General features: G+C 38.4%; 1 protein-coding gene across 2 annotated transcripts in view; it reads left to right on the top strand.

Moving 5' to 3' along the window:
- Positions 1 to 23838, top strand: part of SMURF2 (SMAD specific E3 ubiquitin protein ligase 2) — a 118567-nt gene that overhangs the window by 78854 nt on the left and 15875 nt on the right. For both annotated transcript variants that reach the window (XM_036268138.1, XM_036268139.1), the window contains 7 exons: positions 931 to 1015; positions 3530 to 3613; positions 6231 to 6433; positions 9016 to 9100; positions 13187 to 13345; positions 21167 to 21362; positions 22676 to 22779. In XM_036268138.1, coding sequence (XP_036124031.1) covers positions 931 to 1015; positions 3530 to 3613; positions 6231 to 6433; positions 9016 to 9100; positions 13187 to 13345; positions 21167 to 21362; positions 22676 to 22779 — 916 coding nt within the window. The remainder of the gene's footprint in view (positions 1 to 930; positions 1016 to 3529; positions 3614 to 6230; positions 6434 to 9015; positions 9101 to 13186; positions 13346 to 21166; positions 21363 to 22675; positions 22780 to 23838) is intronic.

The raw sequence follows: 23838 nt of genomic DNA on the forward strand, positions 1-23838 counted from the left end.
TTCAGATAGAGCGAGAGGGAGGAATAGAGAAAGAGAGAAATATCGATGTGAGAGAGACACATCGACTGGCTGCCACCCAACCGGGGCTGAGGTCAAACTGCAACCAAGGTACATGCCCTTAGTAGGAACTGAACCCGGGTCTCTCTGGATCATGGGCTGACACTCTAACCACTGAGCAAAACTGGCCAGGGCTGTTATGTCTCCTCTTAAGAGCAGTGGTTGCCTTGCATTGCCCATTATGATGGAAAAAAAGGAATTAGACTTCCCTATGAACATGATAAAGTGTAGGAAACCTTAAAATTCTAGTATCACTCGTAAAGGAAAAAAATCTCATTAAAAAAGAAATTGCACTCCCTGGCCAGTTTGGCTCAGCAGTTAGAGCGTTGGCTTGCCGTCCAGAGAGACCCGGGTTCGGTTCCTACTAGGGGCATGTACCTTGGTTGCAGTTTGTCCCCAGCCCTATTTGGGTTGTGCGGGTGGCAGCCACTCGATGTGTCCCTTTCACGTCGATGTTTTTCTCTCTCTCTCCCTCCTGCTCTGTCAGAACAAAAAATGGAAAAATGCCCTCGGGTGAGGATAAAAAAAAAAAAAAGAAATTACAGAGCCAGGCCAGTATGGCTCAGTGGTTGAGCGTGGACCCATGCACTCAGGTCACTGGTTTGATTCCCGGTCAGGGCACATGCCCAGGTTGTGGGCCCGATCCCCAGTGGGGTTGCCATTCGATGTCCTCTCTTATTGATGTTTCTATCTCTTCCACTTCCTTCTTCTCTCTAAAATCAATAAAGAAATTTTTTTTTTAAAAATTGCAGAATTTAATAGAAACTAAAGAGTTCATTTTAAAGCATTAAGTCTTTTAAAGATATATATTTTAAATTGTAACCATTCTTTCTTGTTCTATGGCTCTTAGAAATGTTTTTTGTTGTTTAATAGTAAGTCTTCAGTCCAGAGATCAGATAGGCACAGGAGGACAAGTTGTGGACTGCAGTCGTTTGTTTGATAATGATTTACCAGACGGGTAAGCTGAACTCATGAGAGAAATATATAGATAACATCCTTAAAATAATGAGAAATAAGTTGGTGTTGATTGTATACTTAAAAAATTTGCTGATTCCAGAATCTAGGTTTTCCTTGTACTTGGAAAATTAGTAAGGGATCTTGTCATAAATTTATAAAATAAGCTATGAATTAGATGTTGAATTTGGTTTTTAAGAGTTTTGACTAAAGACAAATCAGATTTCTTGACAAATAGAACTCTCCTGTAAATACTACATATTCAAAAGAAATAATTTTTTGTTTGATTAATTTACTAAAACTGGTCATGTAAGTACTGAGTCTGAGACATTGCTCTATTAGAGGGATAGGAGAGAGAATCTGTGTAATAGTAATTATAATAACATAGTAACATTTATTGAGCATGCATGTTTCAGAAACTGTTTTAAGTATTTATATAATACATTTCATTCTCATAGCTTATGGTTCTGGAATTAGACCATCAGTATCTAATCCTTACTCTTCTGCTTACTAGCTTTATGAGTATAATCACTTTAATTCTGTACGCTTTGGTTTATATTTATTTATAAAAGAGGATGATGATAATAGTACATATGCCCTAAATTGTTGTGAGGATTAAATAAAATCATTTGTGTAAAGCACTTAGCACAATGACTTGCATATAGTAAGTGCTTAATAAACAATTAGCTACTGGTATTGCTACTGCTACTACCATTGTTACCCTCATTCATTTCACAGATTTAAAAAAACTGAAACTCGCCCTGGCCGGTTTGGCTCAGCGGTTAGAGCGCCCACCTGCGGTCCGGAGAGACCCGGGTTCAGTTCCCGCTAAGGGCATGTACCTTGGTTGCAGTTTGTCCCCGGCCCTGGTTGGTCGTGCGGGTGGCAGCCACTCGATGTGTCCCTTTCACATCGATGTTTCTCACTCTCTCTCTTCCTCTTTCTCCCTCCCACTCTGTCTATACAAAAAATGGAAAAATGTCCTCGGGTGAGGATAAAAAACAAACAAACAAACAAACAAAAACTGAAACTCAAAAAGTTAAGTATTTGCCAAAGGCTACATGGTAAATGACTGGAACATAAATTTAAACTTGAATTACAAAGTTCATGCTTTTTTATCACTGCTCTCTATCTTTAATACTAGTTCTGACACTTTTCTGATTTTATTTTTAACTTTCAAAGTATTTTTTATTAACTTCAATGAGGTGTAGTTTACATACTATAGATTATATCCATCTAGCAGGGGTGGGGAACATCCAGCCCTCAGGTCATATAAGGCCCTGGAAATCAGTACCAGCGAACATCACACATCTCACCAAATTAGCCTGACCAAATATAGCAGGCTAATTTTTAAGTTGATAATTTTGTATGGCCCAAGAATGATGTTATAAATATCCAAATGGCCCTTGCCAGAAAACAGGTTCCTAACCCCTGCAAAATATATATGATTGGTTGAGTTTGGACTTGTTATTTTTTACATGAAATTTTACATCCAAGCTATGGTATTTACAGTGGTCCCTCACCACTTTGCACTTCAACTTTTGCGGCTTCACTCTGTCGCAGTTTGTCGAAGTGCGAAGTGGTGAAGGATGACTATATAAATAAAGACTCCTACTTTTGCGGAAATTCATTTATCGCGGTAGAGTCTGGAACTGATGACTGCGATAAATGAGGGCCGACTGTATTCATTTAATTTAAACTGGTAAAAATTGCTGTAATTTAAGTTTGTCCAGTTTATAGATTTCTTTAGTTTTTTGATATATCTGTTAACTTTTATGGATGTGAGGTAGATTATAGTACTTTCGAAGGGGAAGTTTAAGGTGATATAACTAATCAATATTTGAGATGAAATAAGTGATCAATAGTAAGATGAAACAGTGTAAGGCTTAATTATTTCTAAACTTGCTTTACATTATTGTACTATATAATTGTAATCACAGGGGAAAAGATTCTCTTAGCATCTCTTTATTTTCTGTTTTTTTAAGGCCTCCAAATGTCTGCCAATGTTTCAATGGAAATATTAACACTACCACATGTCTACAGTCATAAGATCATTTTTTTGTTATGTGAATTAATAAGACATAGAGGAAAAAGTGGCATTCTTGCTTTTTAAAAAATTAGTTTGAGTAGGGTAAATTCTTTAAAAAGCTTTTATATATTTTCCTAGTTTAATTTTTTAAAAATTGTGTGATATTTAGTCTTAGTGCCCCCCCTTAATTCTGGAGAAATTAGTGTAATTTAATTGATCATTGTTGACATTATTGAAAAATCCTGAGTTTGGCTGATGGAAAATATTAATCACATTTCAGTGTAAATATTTTAAAAGCTTCAGAATTCCAAAAGATATATTGTACATTTTTTAAATAAGTTGAAAAAATTTCTATATTTTGTAGATTGATCTTTCAGTTTGTCATTCTTGATTCATACTTGCAAAAATGTCTTCCTGGCTTGGTTATTACACTAAACATTTTGTATCCAGCTTCTAGTAATACCTTCTCTCTCAATATTTTTATTTAAGCTGGGAAGAAAGGAGAACTGCCTCTGGAAGAATCCAGTATCTAAACCACATAACAAGAACTACACAATGGGAACGCCCAACACGGTAAGAACATAAAAATATCTTCCCATGTTCTATGCTATTCACCCTCCTGAAGTCATCCCTTTCCATTTAATTCTCAGCTTTACTGGATTTCTTGTCTTGGTTTATATTGCTCTAGATCAGTAGATCTTATAGCAAGTGCCATTATTATTTTTAAAAGTAATTATCAATAAAGATCGTTTAGCATGTTGTCCTGTAATTGTAGCTATAGGGTCTGCGAAGATAATAAATATTTGTTAAATGAGTTAAATGAATAAATTGAGAAGTCACTTATTTCTAGGACTTTGAAAATTTGTATTTTGAGTCCATTATTGAATGGCTGTAACAGTATGTATACAGAATCTACATTTGTTAAATCATGTAGGGGGATGATTACATTTTATTGTGTCCGGTAAGGTCTGTAATCAGGATAAGAACCAGATGCTCTGAGACCATATGGAGGGGCATCTGACTTAGAGTGGGGGGCAAAGGGGTGGTGGAACTTGCAGAGGAGAACTCTGAAGTGGAATCTCTGAATAAAACCAGAAAATGTTAGGATTTAGCCACGTATAAGGGAGAGTTGATGAAAAGTGTTTATGGTAGTAGTGCTCACAGCTATCATTCAGTGCACTAAATGGTTACATGCAAGGCATTGTGCTCAGCATTTGGACTGTAACATTGAGTGAGGTAGAACGACCTTCATGGAGCTTAATATGTAAAGACAGGGATGCAAGATATTTTTTGGCAACTCCAAGGAAGTGCTTTATAAGTAACTGAATAGAATGGGATAAGAAAATGAATAGGATAAGTGACTGAATATTTTTTCATTTCTTAAAAAATAAGAACAAAGTTTATTTGCTACTTGTACTCATTGTTTGTTTTGCCCCCACCCCTTTTTTATTTCCTGAGTAGGACTAGCTGGCATCAGACAGAGAACATCAAATGCTTCTCCTTAGCTATATGTTCTTTTATTTACTAGGGATTAATTGCATAACTCATTGAATCACAAAGTTTTCTCTATTGTGATTCTTGGATAAAAGCTTAGCTCACGTTGCCATTTTTAAAAATGCTTGAGAGTTGCATTTCTAGTATTAAATTGCTAAGATTTTTATTGAGGTCAGATAGCCCATTTTTTTTTTTTTTTTTTTTTATCCTCACCCGAGGACACTTTTTCATTCTTTGTTCAGATAGAGCAGGAGGGAGAGAGAGAGAGAAACATCGATGTAAAGGGACACATCGAGTGGCTGCCACCCGCACGACCAACCAGGGCCGGGGACAAACTGCAACCGAGGTACATGCCCTTAGCGGGAACCGAACCCGGGTCTCTCCGGACCGCAGGCCAACGCTCTAACCGCTGAGCCAAACCGGCCAGGGCCAGATAGCCCATTTTTATTATATCTAAGTGTAAATGAATGTGTAGTTGTTTCAATGTTTTATTGAAATCCTTTTTCTTCTTATTCATTTAACTGATAAAATTGACCTTAATTTCCACATGTATAAAGTTGATTGTGTTGTAAACGTTAGCTTAAAAATTGACTCTTGATTATCCTTTTAGTTTGGATGTCCTACAATAGACTGAAAGTTCTTTTAAGAGACAAACTATCTTCTTTCCTTTATTCATTCAATAAATCATTATTGAGCTGCTCTTATATATATGCCAAGCACTATTCTGGGTGTGGGGGATATGTGTAGTGGGGAATAAACTAAGCATTCTGGTCTCTTAATAAGTATTCTAGTGCTGGAAGACAGACAAAGACAAGGATGCAAGTAAGAAAAATATAAGAAATAATTGCTATGCTGAGGAAGTAGGGTGATGTACTATCAAATGCTTGCATGATTACTTTAGATTTAAATGTCAGGGGACCTCTTTGAGACCACATTTAAGCTAAAGCTGTATTTGAATGACAGAAAGAAAGAAAAAGCCTGGCCTAGGAAAAATAGAACAAAGCATTTTAGGTGGAAGGAAGAGCTGCTGTTCAGAACTAAAGGTAGACCTGTGCAAATTCAAGGAATAAGGAGCATGTCATTGTAGCAGAATGATGGGAAACCAGGTCTGAGAGGTAGGCTGAAGCTAAATCAAGTAGTGTTTTGTGAGCTGGTACTCACGTCTACAAATATATGTGGATTTCATATAAAATGTAATTTAAATTAATATTAAATGATTTAAAGACATAATTGACATTCTGCTGATCACTTGAGTTTCATTGGTATTTAGAGACTTCAGGCTTTTAAAATTTTTTTTATCCTCACCCGAGGACATTTTCCCATTTTTTGTACAGATAGAGTGGGAAGGAGAGAGAGGAAGAGAGAGAGAGGGAAACATCGATGTGAAAGGGACACATCGAGTGGCTGCCACCCGCACGACCAACCAAGGCCGGGGACAAACTGCAACCGAGGCACGTGCCCTTAGCGGGAACTGAACCCGGGTCTCTCCGGACCGCAGGTGGACGCTCCAACCGCTGAGCCAAACCGGCCAGGGCGAGGCTTCAGGCTTTTATTCAGAGTTTTTGAAATCATTATATTTGTATTAGTCATTTAATTTTCCTATAAGTGATTGTTACTGCGGCACATATATTGTTTAGAGAGCTCTACTTTAGGTATCTGAATTGAGTAACTTTTTTTCCTTGTTACTTTTCAATAGACCGGCATCTGAATATTCAAGTCCTGGCAGACCTCTTAGCTGCTTTGTTGATGAGAACACTCCAATTAGTGGAACAAATGGTGCAACGTGTGGACAATCTTCAGATCCCAGACTGGCAGAGAGGAGAGTCAGGTCACAGCGACATAGAAATTACATGAGCAGGACACATTTACATACTCCTCCAGACCTACCAGAAGGCTATGGTATGACAACTAGCAGGGGAAAAATAAAGTGTTTTTACTGGTTTCAGCTTGCTAAGAAAGCCGGAAAATCAACTTTTAAAGAAGTTATTAAACTGGGTTTAGGAATTCTGCATGAAAATAAAAATGTAAAACCTCCCACCTTTGAAAAGTCTGACGTTGTAGAAGACTACCTAACCAACAGTTTGACATTGGGCTAGTCATTTTAACCTCAGCCTTTTTGTTCTTTTATAATGAAATAAGATGAGTGATACCTCTCTTTATCACAAAAGTATTGAGAGGAGCATATGAAACAATGTGAGACTTCTTTGTAAATAGGCACTGTATAAAGGGAAGATGGTATTGATATTGGTAATGGTAATCTGAAGTCAGACCTGAAATGTAATTTTCTAGACGTACATATTTAGAAATAATTTCAAAAGTATATTTTGATGGTTTTTATATATTTGTTGGGTTATCTAAGTAATTGGGTTATTGTTGTAAATGATTTAGTTATTTCGGTTTATGCAGAATTATTATAATCTTATATAATTTCCTAAAGATTCATGTAATGTGAAAGATGACATGAATCTTCTAGTTGAATACAAACCTTCTAATTGACAACTTGTGAACACTCTTGTAAATAGTATGAACTCAACTGTCCTGTTAAATGCTAACCAGTTACATCCTTATCCTCTCAACAGCCTGCTCATAAACTATTTTTGGGCTGCTTGTGACACCTAGCGACCAACATTGGGAATCGCGTGATCTAACTGTTTTATTTTTTCTGTAGAATATTTTTTGAACTGTTCTGCAGATGCATGATTTTACCTTTATTTTTTTTTAACATATTATAACTCTTTACTTAATTTATAAAAACCCAATTTGTCCATTGTGCTGTGCTGCACAGGTGAACTTAATAGCATAGCTTGGGCTTGGGAGACACGCAGACGTGTTATATCCTGGCTTTGTCACATATTAGTCGTGCAGTAGAGGGCACATTATTTAACCTCTCTGAACCTCAATTTTGTCTTCTATAAAAAGAGGAAAATAATAGTACCAACCATGGAGATTTGTTGTAGTAAATAAATGGTAATTTAGGTGAAGTGCCTGACACAGACAGTGTCTGGCATAGAAAGCACTTAATAAACTGTAGCTGCTCTAACTGCTGAGCCAAACCGGCCAGAGCAAATAAACCATTAAAAAAAAAAAGCTTAACCAGAGTAAAGTATTTGCTGCCATTTCTCTTAAAAAAAAAAAAAAATTTTTTTTTCTTTATTGATTTTAGAGAGAGAGAGGGAGAGAGAGCTAGAAACAATGATGATGAAAGAACATCAATTGGTCGCCTCCTGCATGCCTCCCCCCCCCCCCCCCCCCCGCCCCGGTGATCACAACCTGGGCATGTGTCCTGACCGGTAATGGAACCGGAGACCTCTTGGTGCATGGATCAGTGCTCAGCCACTGAGCCACACCGGCCAGACTCCTGCCATTTCTTTTTAATTGGGATTGTAAGGCAAACTATTCTAAGTGGGGGTGGTTATACTTGAATAATATTTGTATGATATGGACAAAAAAATTTTAATCCAAACAAAACAGGAGTAAAGTAGGTACCAAGGCTGAAATTATTGCAGCTGTTATCTATAACCAATTTAAAACATTTTTTATGTTTATAATTTTAAAAGTTTATCATTTAAGAAGTTTAAATTCATTGACTTTATAGGTTTATAAACAAATTAAATTTATACTAATAAGTGTTAGAAATAGTATTATCATTTTATATGTTGGAATTTTTTCATTAGATTTTGTTTAAAGAAAAATAGTTCTGTTGCTTAAAACATGAATAAGTAAAGACTAAAAACCACCAATGAAGGAACCTTTTACAGATCCTGTCTCTCTGCCCTGGCTTCCTCACTCTTTCCAAGGGCTTTGAGTTAATGTCACCATTTACTCTTCTCCTAGTATGCACACTGCTCTTTAGTCTTCCTCTTTCTAACTTGGTTATTTTTCCATCTTTGCCTATTTTTTTTATAATAGAGTGTCTCTCCTGTATTTCATTTTCTTTGCTTCTCTTTAAGTCCAAATGTAGTTTTAAGAATACACCTTTCTCAAGAAAAGGAAAAAAACACAAGTTTTGGTATAAAATTAGGCATGTGGAAAAAAATTACTGTCCCGCAAACTCTTTGAAAGTTTCTGAAAGTCCCTCAGAATCTTCCCAACATTGACTAGCCTTTTCCTCTGAGCCTCAGTTTGTTCCCCTCAGGCTCCATGTTCAAGACAAAGGATCATTTTTTCATGTTTGTTTTGTTGAATGATTGGTACTGTCACATTTTTCTTTTCTGTTTTGCATTGCAACATAGTATTTGAGCCACATTATAAGTATAGTTGGCTTTAGATAGCTAAACTGTGACCCTTCATCACTATAAGATTGTTTCTAGCAGAAAATGTATTCTGAGTTTAGAATTAATGGTTTGTGAAGCAAAATTTTTGTAATAATATGGATTGGTAATTTGAATAATTTACTTGTTAATATATGTTCATATCTAATGCTGTCTTTGATTTGGACATTGTGAATATGTTTTCATTATTAGTGTTTCTTAATTTTACAGAACAGAGGACAACACAACAAGGTCAGGTGTATTTCTTACATACCCAGACTGGTGTGAGCACATGGCATGATCCAAGAGTACCTAGGTAAGACCACATTCTAAATGATCTTCATACCATTGAGTATCCATTTTACCTAGGATTTCTTTGATCATTTAATCTTCAACATCTTAAAATAGCTATGTAAAAGTTTGGCTAGTTCTAATACTCATTTCAGTTTGACGTTCAATAGAAAGTCTAATCTACCTCTCTGCAGTCCTATCTCTGTGCCCTACCCCTCCCTCCCCTCCCCAGTCAGTTCCTCTCTACTTTTCCCTCTTAAAAGAATCTGAGCAAAAACATGAGTCTTGTAGGAGTTTGAAAATTGACCTGGGGGAGAAAAAACATACAAGACCTTGCAAAAACATACATAGCTTTTTTTTAAAGGATAGTAAGTTGATATTTTTATTTCTGGTTAAGCTTTTTTTAAAAATGGTTTATTTGCCCTGGCCGGTTTGGTTCAGCGGCTAGAGCGTTGGCCCGAGGACCAGAGAGACCCGGGTTCGGTTCCTGCTAAGGGCATGTATCTCTGTTGCAGTTTGTCCCAGGCCCGGTTGGGGTTGTGTGGGTGGCAACTAGTCGATGTATCTCGCTCACATCAATGCTTCTCTCTCTCTTTCTTCACCCCTCTTACCCTCCCACTCTATCTGAAAATAAATGCAAAAAACGGTTCTCAGGTGAGGATTAAAAAAAAAAAAGTTTATTTATTTTAACCTTATATAAGTGTATTCAATGTTCTTTTATGTGTTCCTTAATAAAGTTTCATTTTAATATAGAAAAGAAAGAACCTAATTAAATTAAATTTCTATTAAATGCCAAAACTTGTACATTTGAACTACAGACATTGTTGAGTACATTTACCTGAGATCTTTTTTTGCCTAAAGATTATACTCAGAGCTCTAGTCATCGAGATTCATGTATTTGAATCAAAACCACATGTGACTAGCTGATCTTGGATTGCTTTGATACCTTCTCTTTATTTATAAATAAAGGAAAATAGTAAAAATAATAAAAATGTTTTATTTTGTCATAGAGTTTAATGAGAAACTTTCGAGGGTGACAACCAAAGAAATGTGCTATCACTAACTATTGTATGAAGATTGCCATTTATGTGTGTTGGTAATATAAGCTGTTAGTTTAAAAAAAGTAGTGGGGTGGAAATTGTTTTATTATAATAAGCTCACTGAAAAAAATCCATGGGCCTAACTTTTAGCAACAAGACTTTTGTTGTGCAAATTATGAAAAGAAGTGTTATGGATTTTGTTTAATCCAATTGAAGGTCAATAATGAACTTTTTAATAAAATAATTTAAAATCATTAGAAGGAAGTGTATAAGAAGAAAGTGATTTTTAAAAACTAAATGTCTTATAATAGTGAGAAAGTAGATCTTGAGTTATCTGTTGAAAGAACAGTATGTAAACTGGCATCAGAAGATGAAATAGGGAGAGGTTTTGGCAGCACTGTTGATAATATGTTCTTATTCCTAAGGAAATGTCAGTTTTTCATTAATGTGAATATGTGGTTTCTGTAAAGGTTTAAGAATATTTCATGTTGAGTATTAAATGATAACTTTATGAAATTATGCTCTGGATTTTTCTTCCCTTTAGTCTCTATGCTCCAGATTGCTAATCTTAAAAGTCATATCATTATATAATTATATATCATCATATCTTTGTTTTTGGAGGATCTTTTAGTAAACATGCCATTTGTATGGAGGATCTTTTATCAAAGCAGACTGTAAATATTTAGGTTCTATTAAAATACCACTATTCAAAGGTATTTATAAAATAGTGTAACTCAGATACTTTAAAGATATCCAGTAAATTTAGATTGATCTGAGAAGTCCTATTTCATCAAGTTTTGCATATCTCTTTAAAACAATGATTAATGCCATTGCATACTGACTATGTAGTCTTGAAATACAGATCTGTATTACTTTTTATGGCTGTGTAACATTCCCTTTTTCTTCAGTCATTTTCCAACTGGAAATAAAGATTGTTTCCAGTTTTCTGCTCTTTTAATCTTTTTAAATTTTGTTTTTATTGATTTTAAAGAAGAGAGGAAGGGGAGAGGGAGGGAGAAATAGAAACATCCGTGAGAGAGAACATTGATTGGCTGCCTCCTGCATGCCCCCCTAACAGGGATTTGGCCCACAGCCTGGGCATGTGTCCTGACTGGGAATGGAACTAGTGACCTCTTGGTGCATGGGTTGATGCTCAGCCACTGAGCCACACCCACCAGGCTTTTAATCAGTTCTTTAGAGCTCTCCCACGTATGACTATAGATTTATAAAGTTATAAATAAAATTATATAAAATCAAATTCTGCATTATTTCAAAAGAATTGTTCTTCGGCCCTGGCCTGTTTGCTCAGTGGTTAGAGCATCGAACTGCGGGTCCACAGAGACCCGGGTTTGGTTCCTGCTAAGGGCACATACCTCGGCTGCAGTTTGTCCCCAGCCCTGGCTGGGTCGTGGGGGTGGCGGCCACTCGATGTGTCCCTTTGACGTCAATGTTTCTCTCTCTCTCTCTCTCTCCCCCTCCTGCTCTATCTGAATAAAAAAATGGAAAAATGTCCTCGAGTGAGAATTAAAAAAAAAAAAGACTTGTTCTTTGATTTCAGTATTTGCTTTTTATTTCTAAAAGTTCACTTAAAAAATTTTATCTGTTCATTCTTAATAATCTTTCGTTGATAGTTTACCTTTGTAATTGTTCCCTTATTTTTTTTTTTTTAATGTTGCATGTCATAGCTATTCTCTTTGTTTGATCTCTGACAGTACTTGGGGATCTAATTCTGTGGTTTATTGTTTTTATTGACTTCCTTCCTGAAGTGTTTGCTGATCTTTGTGAGTTTGCTCTTAATTGGTTTGAGTTCTATGGACCTAAAGTAGAAATTTAGGAAGTTTTCCTGGAATCACTTCAGTTTTCCTTTTTATTCTCAGTTTAGGGAGGAAGTTTCAGGTTTCCCTTTCCAACCTTGCTGGCCTGAGGCTGTTTCCCAATTAACATCTACCCACCAGCAGCCCTGTGCCTACCTGCCACTCGGGTACCAGCGCCAGCTCAATTCACTTTTTTATTTTAAATTTGATAAGGATTGTTGGAACTTTTCCCCTTGTCTCTTTTGAGACTAGCAGTGTCTCAAATAGTGTGTTCTTTTCAAGCTTTAGTTCTGCAGCAGCAGAATCTCTTGGAGCACCTATAAGCAGAAGCCAGAATTACTGTTTCAACACATCTATGGGTGTTCATATGTGCCCATCACTGGTGTTTCATTATAACCAAGAGGAGATTATTTCAGGAAAAATTTTTCTCTAGCTTAACTTTTAAAACATGATTTTGATGAGATTTGTCATTATAGTTATCTATTATAGTTTAAATTTACATTAGACGTGCTGCTTTTATTTCATTCTTTAAGGCCGTGTAAATCTTTGTCTATATATAATAGTATTTTAAGAATGTGTGATACAGTAACAATGGTCTTTGGTCTATTAAAAGTCTTTCTGCTTTTTTTATTTTAGTGATAAACTTTAGAGTCTTCTTCCTTACATGTCTTACTCAGGTTCTTCATTCACTAGCTCTACAGCTTTCAAAATTCAAAAGGGAGACACTATCCTTTAAAACATATACTGTGATTATTCATGTTCATAATTTTAATACTATTTCCGGTTTTGCTTTGTTGGAGAGCTAAAAATTAATAATGGAGCGAACATTTATTTATACAAATTTTGCAGAGTAGTAATGAAGAAAGAATTGAAATTTTAGAAAACATTGAATTCTTTATACCACTAACATTTGTAAAACAATACAGTATTTTGTCAGATAAGTATTGAAGTACAGTTTTTGTTGGCAAGTATCGGGATTGCTTTTATATTAATTTAAAATCTGCGTCACATTAAAACCTAGGAACAAACTTTCTAAAAATGCGGGCTATGTGATAAGTTTCTGAGCCATTTATGGATTGGGTTTTGAATATGCAAGTTTGTTAAGCCATTGGGAATTAAAGATTCCAGCTGAACATCTCACGTTTCTGAAACAATACATTTTCTCAGACTTCATGGAATTGTTCTGTGTCATTTACACTGGCTTGGCTCAGCAGGCCCAGCAATGAGGTATTTTTTATTTTATATTTGTTTTTGCAGGGATCTTAGCAACATCAATTGTGAAGAGCTTGGTCCATTGCCTCCTGGATGGGAGATTCGTAATACAGCAACAGGCAGAGTTTATTTTGTTGACCATAACAACAGAACAACACAATTTACAGATCCTCGACTCTCTGCTAACTTGCATTTAGTTTTAAAGTAAGTTTTTGAAACAATAACTGTGAAAATGCGAGTCTGAACAAGAGAAGACTCATGATGCTTTTTGTAATAAATGTGATAGATTGTCTGCTGTCTTCAATTATAAATTACTTATGTTGAACAAAATTTTATGTAAGAGTATGACAAGTTTTACTTTGATATGTGAGTATTTTAATCCTACTGTACTTAAGTAGCAACCTGTCCTGAAATGTTAGGCAAAGAGTATGAATCAAAGGTGCACCTTGGCACACCTGAAGAGACATGCCGCTTTATGGGGTAGATGGATATTTATTCCCGCTGAGTGCATCAGAAGTATCTCCAGAATAGCTGAATCCATCCCAGAGCATTTTTTTTGCAAGTTAGTTTTGTTTTTTAGCTTTAAGTCTTCTTTCCCATTTGCAGGACTTAGTCTTTCATACAAGTCTTTGTGAATGGGCTCGATATACCTTGGATTTATAAATCAGCTTTATTGAAATGTAATGGGCACCCAGTAAACTGTGTATAAAAGTGTATAATTTAAGTCTTGACATATTATACACCCACGAAACCGTCACCACAATGAACATAGTGAATATATCCAGCAACCCACAAGTTTTCTTGTGTCTTTGTACTTCCCTCTCTCGCCCCTTCCTGTGAGGCTTCCACCTGTGTTAGTGTTCTAGGGCTGCCACAACACATGCCACAGTAGAAGTTCATTCTCTCATAGTTCTGGAGGCCAGAGGGTCAAACTCAAGTTGTCAGCAAGGCTTGGTTCCTTCTGGAGGCTTGGAAGGAGAATCTGTTCCTTGCCTCTCACCTAGCTTTTGGAAGTTTATGAAAATCTTGTTCCTTGGCACATAGACACATCATCCCAATATTTGTCTTCATGTGGCCTTCTATGATCTGTTTCTACCCATAGAACTGGGACACCAAATGTGTTATACCTACCAATTCTCTAAGTGTCCAGACACCAACTGGGTGCACAGCAATTGAATTCAGTTCTGACAATACCTGCAGTTAGTGTCAGACCCCACAGGTTAAGGGCTCAGTCCCTCAAAACTGTCCCCACTTCAGATGCCAGTTCTTACTGACTGGCTATAAATTGAGAAGTTCCCATGACCCCCTCGGGTTCAACAATTTTCTAGAATGGCTCACAGAACCAGGGGAATTCTTTATTTGCTATGATCAATTTATCACAAAGGCTACAACTGCCAGCAGCGTGTGAGAGTTGTGGTTGCTCCACACCCTTGCTAACACTTGGTGCCTTACTAATTTGAGACATTCTAATAAGTACGTAGTGGTTTCTTATTATAGTTTAAATTTGCATTTCTCTCATGACATGATGTTGAGCATCTTTTTCTGTGTTTTTTGACATCTGTATATCTTTGGTGAAATTTTTTGCTCCTTTTTAAAAAATTTGAATTTTTTTTTAAACTTTTGAGTTTTGAGAGTTTACTTTACATACTTAAGATACAAGTTCTATATCAGGTATATGCTTAGAAAAGATTTTCTCCTAGTCTGTGACTTATCTTTTCATTTTCTTAACAATGTCTTTTGAAATTTCTTTGAAATTTGACAGAGTTCAATTTGTATCCATTTGACATCAATTTGACAGAGAGTATCCATTTGTTTTTGTTTTTTTAACTCATGTTTGTTGTTGAATGTATTACAGATGTCCCCCCTTTTTTCTCCCATTGACCTTCTCCTCTCCAACGCCCCACCCCCTGCCTTCTCCACACTATTGTCAGTGTCCATTGGTTATGCATATATGCATAGAAGTTCTTTGGTTTATCTCATCCTGCCCTCCTTCCCCCCTTTCCTTTGAGGTTCATCAGTCTAACAACCAATTTGTACTTAATTCTTTCATCTTTTTCACCCATCTCTCCAGCCTCCACCCATCTGACTCGCAGCAAACAGTTCTCTGTATCTATGAGTCTCTTTCTGTTCTACTTCCTCATTTTGTTTGTAGATTCAATTATTGATAGATATGTATTAATTGCCATTTTATTATTCATATTTTTCTTCTTCTTCAAGAAGACCCTTCAACATTTTATATAATACTGGTTTGATGGTGATGAACTTCTTTAGCTTTTTCTTGTCTGGGAATTTCTTGATATGTCCATCGATTCTAAATGATAGCTTTGTAGGATAGAGTAATCTTGGTTGTAGGTCGTTGCTTTTCATCACCTTGAATATCTCTTGCCACTCCTTTCTGGCCTGCAAAGTTTCTTTTGAGAAATCAACTGACAGTCTTATGGGAGCTCCTTTGTAGGTAACTAGCTGCCTTCCTCTTGCTGCTTTTAAGATTCTCTCTTTGTCTTTAACCTTTGGTATTTTGATGATGATGTGTCTTGGTGTGGATCTCTTTGGGTTCATCTTGTTTGGGACTCTCTGTGCTTCCTGGACTTGTATGTCCGTGTCATTCACCACATTAGGGAAGTTTTCTGTCATTAGTTTTTCAAATAGGTTTCCAATTTCCTGCTCTCTCTCTTCTCTTTCTGGCACCCCCTATGATGCGAAAATTGGCATGCTTGAAGTTGTTCCAGAGGCTCTTTACACTGTCCTCATTTTTTTAAATTCTTTTTTCTTTTTGCTGTTCTGATTGGGTGTTTCTTGCTTCCTTATATTCCAATTTGATGGTTTGCTTCTTGGCTTTATGTACTCTACTATTGATTCCCTGTAAATTATTCTCTATTTCAGTTAGTGCATCCTTCATTTCTGACTGGTCCTTTTTTATGTTGTTGATGTTCTTACTAAGTTCCTTGGAGGTCTCCTTAAATTCCTTGAAGGTCTCATTAAGTTCCTTGTGCAACCTTATAGCCAGTGTTTTGAGCTCTTCATCTGATTGATTGCTTATCTCTATTTTGTTTAGTTCTTTTCCTGGGTTTTTGTTCTTTTCTTTCATTTGGGACATGTTACTTTGTCTCCTCATTTCGGCTGCTTCCCTATGATTGTTTCTATGTATTAGGTAGAGTTGCTATGTCTCCTAGACTTCATAGGTTGGCCTATTGTTGTAGATGTCCTGTAGGGTCCAGTGGCACAACTTCCCTGATCACCCCAGCTGGGCCCTTGAGGTGCACCCCTTGTGTGGACTGTACACCTTTCTTTTATAATTGAATCTTTTTGTTGTTGTTGTTACAGATGTTTCTCCTTTTTTACCCAATTGACACCCTCCTCCCCATCCCCCTGCCCCGTCCCCGGCTTTGTTGTCCATGTCCATGGTTATGCATACATGCATATAAGTTCTGTGGTTTATCTCTTCCCTCCCCCCACCACCCCCTCTTCTGAGGGTTGTCAGTCTGTACCCTATTTCCATGTTTCTGGGTCTACCCTATTCCTCAGACTGTTATGTTCATTATATTCCATAAATAAGTGAGATCATGTGGTATTTGTCTTTTTCTGCTTATTGGTTTCACTTAGGATAATACTTTCCAGGTCCCTCCATGTCATCTCAAAGGATAAGAGATCTTTCTTTATTACAGCTGCATAGTACTCCATTGTGTATATGTACCACAGCTCTTTTATCCATTTGTCTACTGATCAACACTTGGGCTATTTCCACATCTTAGCTATTGTATATAGTGCTGCTGTGAACATGGGGATACATATATTCTTTCTGATTGGTGTTTCAGGCTTCTTAGGGTATATTCTTAGAAGTGGGATTACTGGGTCAAATGGCAGTTCAATTTTTAATTTTTTGAGGTAACACCATATTGTTTTTTATAGTGGCTGCACCAGTCTGCATTCCCACCAGCAGTGTACTAGAGTCCCCTTTTCTCCACACCCTCGCCAACACTTGTTGTTTGATGATTTGTTGATGGTGGCCATTCTGACAGGTGTGAGGTCATAACTCACTGTTGTTTTAATTTGCATCTTTCTGATGATTAGTGATGTTGAGCATTTCTTCATATGTCTCTTGACCATTTGTATGTCCTGTTTGGAGAGGTGTCTGTTCAGCTCCTCTGCCCATTTTTTAATTGGGTTCTTTGTCTTCCTTTTGTTGAGTTGTATGAGTACTCTATATATTTTGGAAATTAACCCCTTATCTGATACATCATTGGCAATGATGTTCTCCCATACAGTGGGTTGCCTTTCCATTTTGAAGATTGTTTCTTTTGCAGTGCAGAAGCTTTTGAGTTTGATGTAGTCCCATGTGTTCATTTTCTTCTTTGTTTCTGTTGCCTTAGGTGATGTATCAGTGAAAATTCTGCTGCGTATGATGTCCGAAATTTTGTTGCCTACATTTTCTTCTAGAATTTTTATGGATTCATGGGTCACATTTAAGTCTTTTATCCATTTTGAGTTTATTCTTTTGTATGGTGTTAGTTGATTGATGGTCTAGTTTCATTTTTCTGTATGTAGCTGTCCAATTTTCCCAATACCATTTATTAAAGAGACTGTCTTCACTGTATGCTCTTACCACCTTTGTCAAATATTAATTGAGCATATTGCCTTGGGTCCATTTCTGGGTTCTCTATTCTGTTCCACTGGTCTATATGCCTGTTCTTGTGCCAGTACCAGGCTGTTTTGATTACAGTTGCTTTGTAGTATAACCTGATATCTGGTATTGTGATCTCACTTACTTTGTCCTTCTTTTTCTATAATTGAGTCTTGATTGCTGTTGCTACGTCAATGGGAGGGATTTATTTACTCAGGCTGATTAGCTGCAAGGACTGGCTGTGCCCACTGACCACTGGCTCTGACTCCCTTGGAGGATCTGCGTTGTAGGGGCCCAACAGACAGAGCAAGACTTACTTCAGCAGGGCTCTGGTTCCCATTGAGTCCACTCATTGAGTGTGTGACTTGTGGAGGTGGTTGGGTGATGGTGCTTAAATGTGGTCTGAAGCTACCCACTGGGTGTGCTGGTTCTAGGGCAAGGTCATCCTCTGCCTGTGTTCTACCTGGGGCCACCTGGCATAAGCTACAAAGTGATCTTCAGAGGGCTGCTTCTTGTGCTGAGCTTGGAGGTGCCCAGGAAAATCCAAGTCGTGAGCCAAGTCTGGCTGCTTCTAGTGCCAGGCATGGGGCCATTTAATGAGAGGTATGGGGCTCGCTGAGACCAGATGCTGCTTGTTTAAGAGATTTTAGGAAACTGAAGCAGGATCCAAGACAGGCCAATCCTATGGTAAAGCCTTTGGATACAGGTTGGGTGGGCCTGAAAGTTGGGAGGGGCAGGGCCTCAGGGAATCACCAGGGTGGGGCAAATAGTGTGAGCCAGGTTTCTGGAGTCCCAGATATGGTGACCCACTGCCCGTGGGGGAAGGGCTCACCAAAGGAACAACAGCCTCCACCAGCACATCTGTCTGAGAGAAAGCTGCCTCTCCAGCCCTTGTCCTGAGGCCAAACAGCTCAGTTCTTACTTGTATGTCTCTGATGCCTTTCACACTGCCTCCCCTCCAAGCTTAGAGGGAGCAAGTCCAAGTAAATCCATGAACGGGCCCTTTAAGAGGAACTACCTGGGTCTCCAGCAGCGTCAGCCGCCTTTAGCCTCAGTTCCTGCTGGTTTTTACAGCCAGAAGTTATGGGGACTTCTCTGTGGTGCTGGAACCCTGAGCTGGGCACGTGGTGTGGGATGGGGACCCCAATCTCCTCAGGGAGGACCTTCGCAGCTGAGGTATCCTCCCGATTTTTACCTGCCACATGTAGGTGTGGGACCTGCCCCTCCGCCCCTCCGCCCCTCCGCCCCTCCGCCCCTCCGCCCCTCCGCCCCTCCGCCCCTCCGCCCCTCCGCCCCTCCGCCCCTCCGCCCCTCCGCCCCTCCGCCCCTCCGCCCCTCCGCCCCTCCGCCCTTCCGCCCCTCCGCCCCCTCCGCCCCTCCGCCCCTCCGCCCCTCCGCCCCTCCGCCCCTCCGCCCCTCCGCCCCTCCGCCCCTCCGCCCCTCGCCCCTCCGCCCCTCCGCCCCTCCGCCCCTCCGCCCCTCCGCCCCTCCGCCCCTCCGCCCCTCCGCCTCCGCCCTCCGCCCCTCCGCCCCTCCGCCCCTCCGCCCCCCTCACGCCACCCTCCGCCCCTCCGCCCCTCCGCCCCTCCGCCCTCCGCCCTCCGCCCCTCCGCCCCTCCGCCCCTCCGCCCCTCCGCCCCTCCGCCCCTCCGCCCCTCCGCCCCTCCGCCCCTCCGCCCCTCCGCCCCTCCGCCCCGTTGACGTAGCTGCTGCTTTAATTTTGTAGTTGTAGGACTTCCATTCAGCTTGATTTCAGGTGGTTCTTAATGATGGCTGTGCAGTAGTTTAGTTGTAATTTTGATGTGGTTGTGGGAGGAGGCAAGTACCTATGCTGCCATCTTGACTGGAAGTGCTCAACTATCCTTTTGTTCTATGGATTATTCTTTTGATGGCATAGCTAAGAAAACTTTGTCTAACGCAAGTCATAACAATTTCTGTGTTTCAGAAGTTTTATGGTTTTACATTGAGGTCTCTGATCCATTTGGAGTTAAGTTACTATATCTGGTGTAACATATACCTTAGTTTATTTTTTCTTTTGCATAGAATTAATACAATTGTTTAGGGAGTGTTTTTAAATACCTTCTGTTTTGATTTTGTGTGTGTGTGTAAAAAATGTGTGTATAATGTTCATGAGAGTACTAAATAGTGATTTGTAATTTTCATCAAAGATGCATTTTCTTTGGATAGTTATATATTTTAGGCATAAAATTTGGTCTAGTACATTAACAACCACTGTGTGTAAAATAAGTTTGGGTGATTTTTCAGAGAACTGGAAGTCATTTTTGTTTATTTTATCATAGCTACCATTGCCCTTTACCTTTAGATTAGGAGATTGTGCTCTTGTCTGTTGTGTGCAAAATTAAAGTTTTTTTTTTCTTTATTGATTTTAGAAAGAGAGGAAAGGAGAGGGAGAGAGAGATAGAAACATCGATGAGAGAGAACGTTGATTGGCCACCTCCTGCATGGCCCCCACTGGGGATTTGGCCCACAACCTGGGCACGTGCCCTGACTGGGAATCGAACTAGCGACTTCTTGGTGCATGTGTTCATGTTCAACCACTGAGCCATGCTGGGCTGTTGTGTGCAAAATTAAACTCCAATGGAATTGCTCAGTGTCGGAGTAGACATCAGTAGCAAATTACCTGACTTTATTTCTTGACAACTTATTGAGATTAACTAGTTCATTATATCATAAGTTTCTTTTAAAAATTCATTATATTTCTGCTCTACCTGGAAGATTCTTTTCATGTGTTTGTTGTAAGCCATATATATATGCAGTTAGAAGTCACTTTAGCACAATGTGAATGTACTTATTGCTGCTGACCATATACTTAAAAATGGTTAAAATGATAAATTTTATGTTATGTATATTTTACTACAGTGAAAAGAAAAGTAGTCACTCTATTAAGCATTTGGACTTGGTTGTAAAGTGCTGTTTCTTGGTACCAGTAACTTACATGTGACCGACCGCCCACATTCCTGTGGTGCAGGCTAGTGTGTATAGGAGAAGGGTCTCTGCCAAGCTACCAGTTCAGACTGTTTTGTCTCTTCCAGAGGAACAGGTTCTAGATAACAGGCACAGAGCTTAGCACATGCCTGAATTTTAGAACGGCTGATGGTAAATTATGCAGAAGAAAATGGAAACGGTATTTGAAAAGTTTGTTCTCCATAGCATTGTAAAGTTTTATGGATAAAACTCCATTTTTCAATTCCATAAATTAATATGGATTCTGAAAAATGAACTTTGGAGCTAGTTTGTTATTGTCAAAAATGACAAGTCAAGAACACAGTAAGATGTGGAAATGATATAGCTAGACTTGTTTTATAGTATGATGCTATTTTAAATGTATAATTGTAAGCTTTTTTTCATTTAAATATTTTAATAGTATTTTTGTTTACTTCCAGTCGGCAGAACCAACTGAAAGACCAACAGCAACAGCAGGTGGTGTTGTTATGCCCTGATGACACAGAGTGTCTGACAGTTCCACGGTACAAGCGAGACCTGGTTCAGAAATTGAAAATTTTGCGGCAAGAACTTTCCCAACAACAGCCTCAGGCTGGCCATTGCCGTATTGAGGTTTCCAGGGAAGAGATTTTTGAGGTAAACTTACAAGTCTTATTTTAAAACAGAGAAAAATTAGCCCTGGCCAGGATGGCTCAGCAATTAGAGTGTAGTCCCATGGACCGAAGGGTCCTGGGTTCAATTCCTGGTCTGGGTTGCAGGTTTGATCTCTGGCCCTGGTTGGAGTTGTGCCAGGAGGCAACCAGTTGTGTCTTTCTCACATTGATGATTTCCTCTCTCTCTCCCTCCCTCCCTCCTACACTATCTTAAAAAAAAATCAATGGAAAAATAGCCTCGGGTGAGGATTAACAAAATAAAAATGAATAAAATGGAGAAACATTAACTTTCATTGTTTTGCTCTCTGTTTTCTAAGAGTACTTTTTGAGACTCTTTAGAATGGGAGAGTTTTTATTATATATTTTTTCCATTGTGGGGACTAAAGGAAATAATATTGGAGAGATGTAATGTATAATGTAAACATTTAAATGGGATGAAGAGTGTTTGATGTTTTAGTTGGTTCAGCTTGGTCTCTGCATTGCATATATTTATTTTTAATGAGTTCTAAAAGACCACAGTATCATCCATCTCTTACTTTCTAATTCCTCCAAAAGGTAAGGAATTCTTAACTCAGAAAATACTTTTGTTTAATTATTATTGGACTGCTTCCTTAATTTATTGAAAATCTTCCTTCCTAGTTTATTATTTTATCTTTGGATTTTATAGCCCTAATATCAACCTCAAAGTTCTTACATAATCAGTGGCAGAGTTCTAAGTAATGAGTTTCCACTCATTAGAGGATTTCTGGGCAAGAGGTTTCAGGACTTGATCATCTTTTTCCCCAAAGATGAACTTTTTTCTCTCAGAACAGTTCTGGCCTTATTTGTAGTCCATCATTTGTATTTTAAAATAATATAACATTGTCAATTTAATGAGGAGAACACTAATGATTACTTATATTCTTTTAGAACTTTCTTTTCCTTACCTTTTCTTTCTGCTGATGCCTGTAACCTAGATTTAGGTCAACCAACTTAAAAGTTTTGGCATTTTTATCAAATTCTGTTTTTAATATGAGTGAAATCATTGCTATGGTTCATAAAACTTAAATGTGGAGTTTCACTTAGTAGGCTTTTAATATAATATTTATCAAGTGAATTGATTTCAGTACTATTAAGCTATATTCATTTTGTTTTCAGAAGTTCCAAGAAATTTCAAATACTTGGAGTTTATCCATTGATTTGATTGTTGAATTTCACCTTATTTATAAACATGTTTTGTAGGTGAAATGGGAGGGAGGGTTTAAAAAACAGGTTAAAAGCACCTAGTAATTATAGTATATGAAAATTTCTTTTCAGGAGTCATATCGACAGGTCATGAAAATGAGACCAAAAGATCTCTGGAAGCGATTAATGATAAAATTTCGTGGAGAAGAAGGTCTGGACTATGGAGGGGTTGCCAGGTAAAGACTTACTCATCAGGAAATGACCTGCGGATCCTTATATTTACAAATTTAAGATACTTCCTGTGGTGTAACCTTCTCATTGATATTTATTTTCTAGTATAATATTCCCTAATGTTTGCAATAGAAGGATATCTTAATCAGTACATTCATAATGAGGTTAGGATAGTACTTTTACCAGAAGAGTATTAGGGAACTCCCTAATGGATCATATAGCCCAGTGAGACTTTCTCTGAAAACTAGCTGCAACCTGGACTATTGGCAGATCTGCAAGCTTTATATTTTCTTCATCTCTCCTTTAGTACATATTATTCCCTCTGTTTTATATTGTCAGGAACAATCTTGAGACTTTAATGACATAATCTAAGCTGAATACTGTTTCTCTTTGCTTCCGTTGCCATGTGTTTTAAACTTTTTAAAGAAGTGTTTGTGAGTGTGTGTGTGTATCATCAGTGGTCCTTATATTATAGTAATACATAAAGTATTTTTTTTCCCAGGTGTGAAAATTTACTTTATGTAAATGGAGCAGAAACATTATAGCACTGTGTTGAAACATTTTTGTTCTAGTTAATCCTCAGTTGGGGATATTCTTCCATTGAATTTTCTTGATAGAGTGGAAAGGAGGGAGGGAGGGAGAGACACATACACACATGGATGTGAGAGAGACACATTGATTGCTTGCCTCCCACACAACCCTGACCAGGGCTGGGGCTCGAACCTGAGACCCTTCGATCCAGGGGCCATGCTCTGACCACTGAGCAAAACTGCCCAGGGCTGTATTGTAACATTCTAAGGGACCATCATGATCATTCTACTTCCCCTGATCTAAATCCAGCCTTGCCCTGGCCGGTTTGGCTCAGCGGTTGGAGCGTTGGTCTGCGGTACAGAGAGACCCGGGTTCGGTTCCCGCTAAGGGAACGTACCTCAGTTGCAGTTTGTCCCCGGCCCTGGTTGGTCGTGCGGGTGGAAGCCACTCAATGTGTCCCATTCACGTTGATGTTTCTCTCTCTCTCTCTTCCTCTCTCTCCCTCCCGCTCTATCTGAACAAAAAATGGAAAA

This window comes from Molossus molossus, unplaced genomic scaffold (genome assembly GCF_014108415.1).
Source record: "Molossus molossus isolate mMolMol1 unplaced genomic scaffold, mMolMol1.p scaffold_m16_p_19, whole genome shotgun sequence".
NCBI classification, from domain to species: Eukaryota; Metazoa; Chordata; class Mammalia; order Chiroptera; family Molossidae; genus Molossus; species Molossus molossus.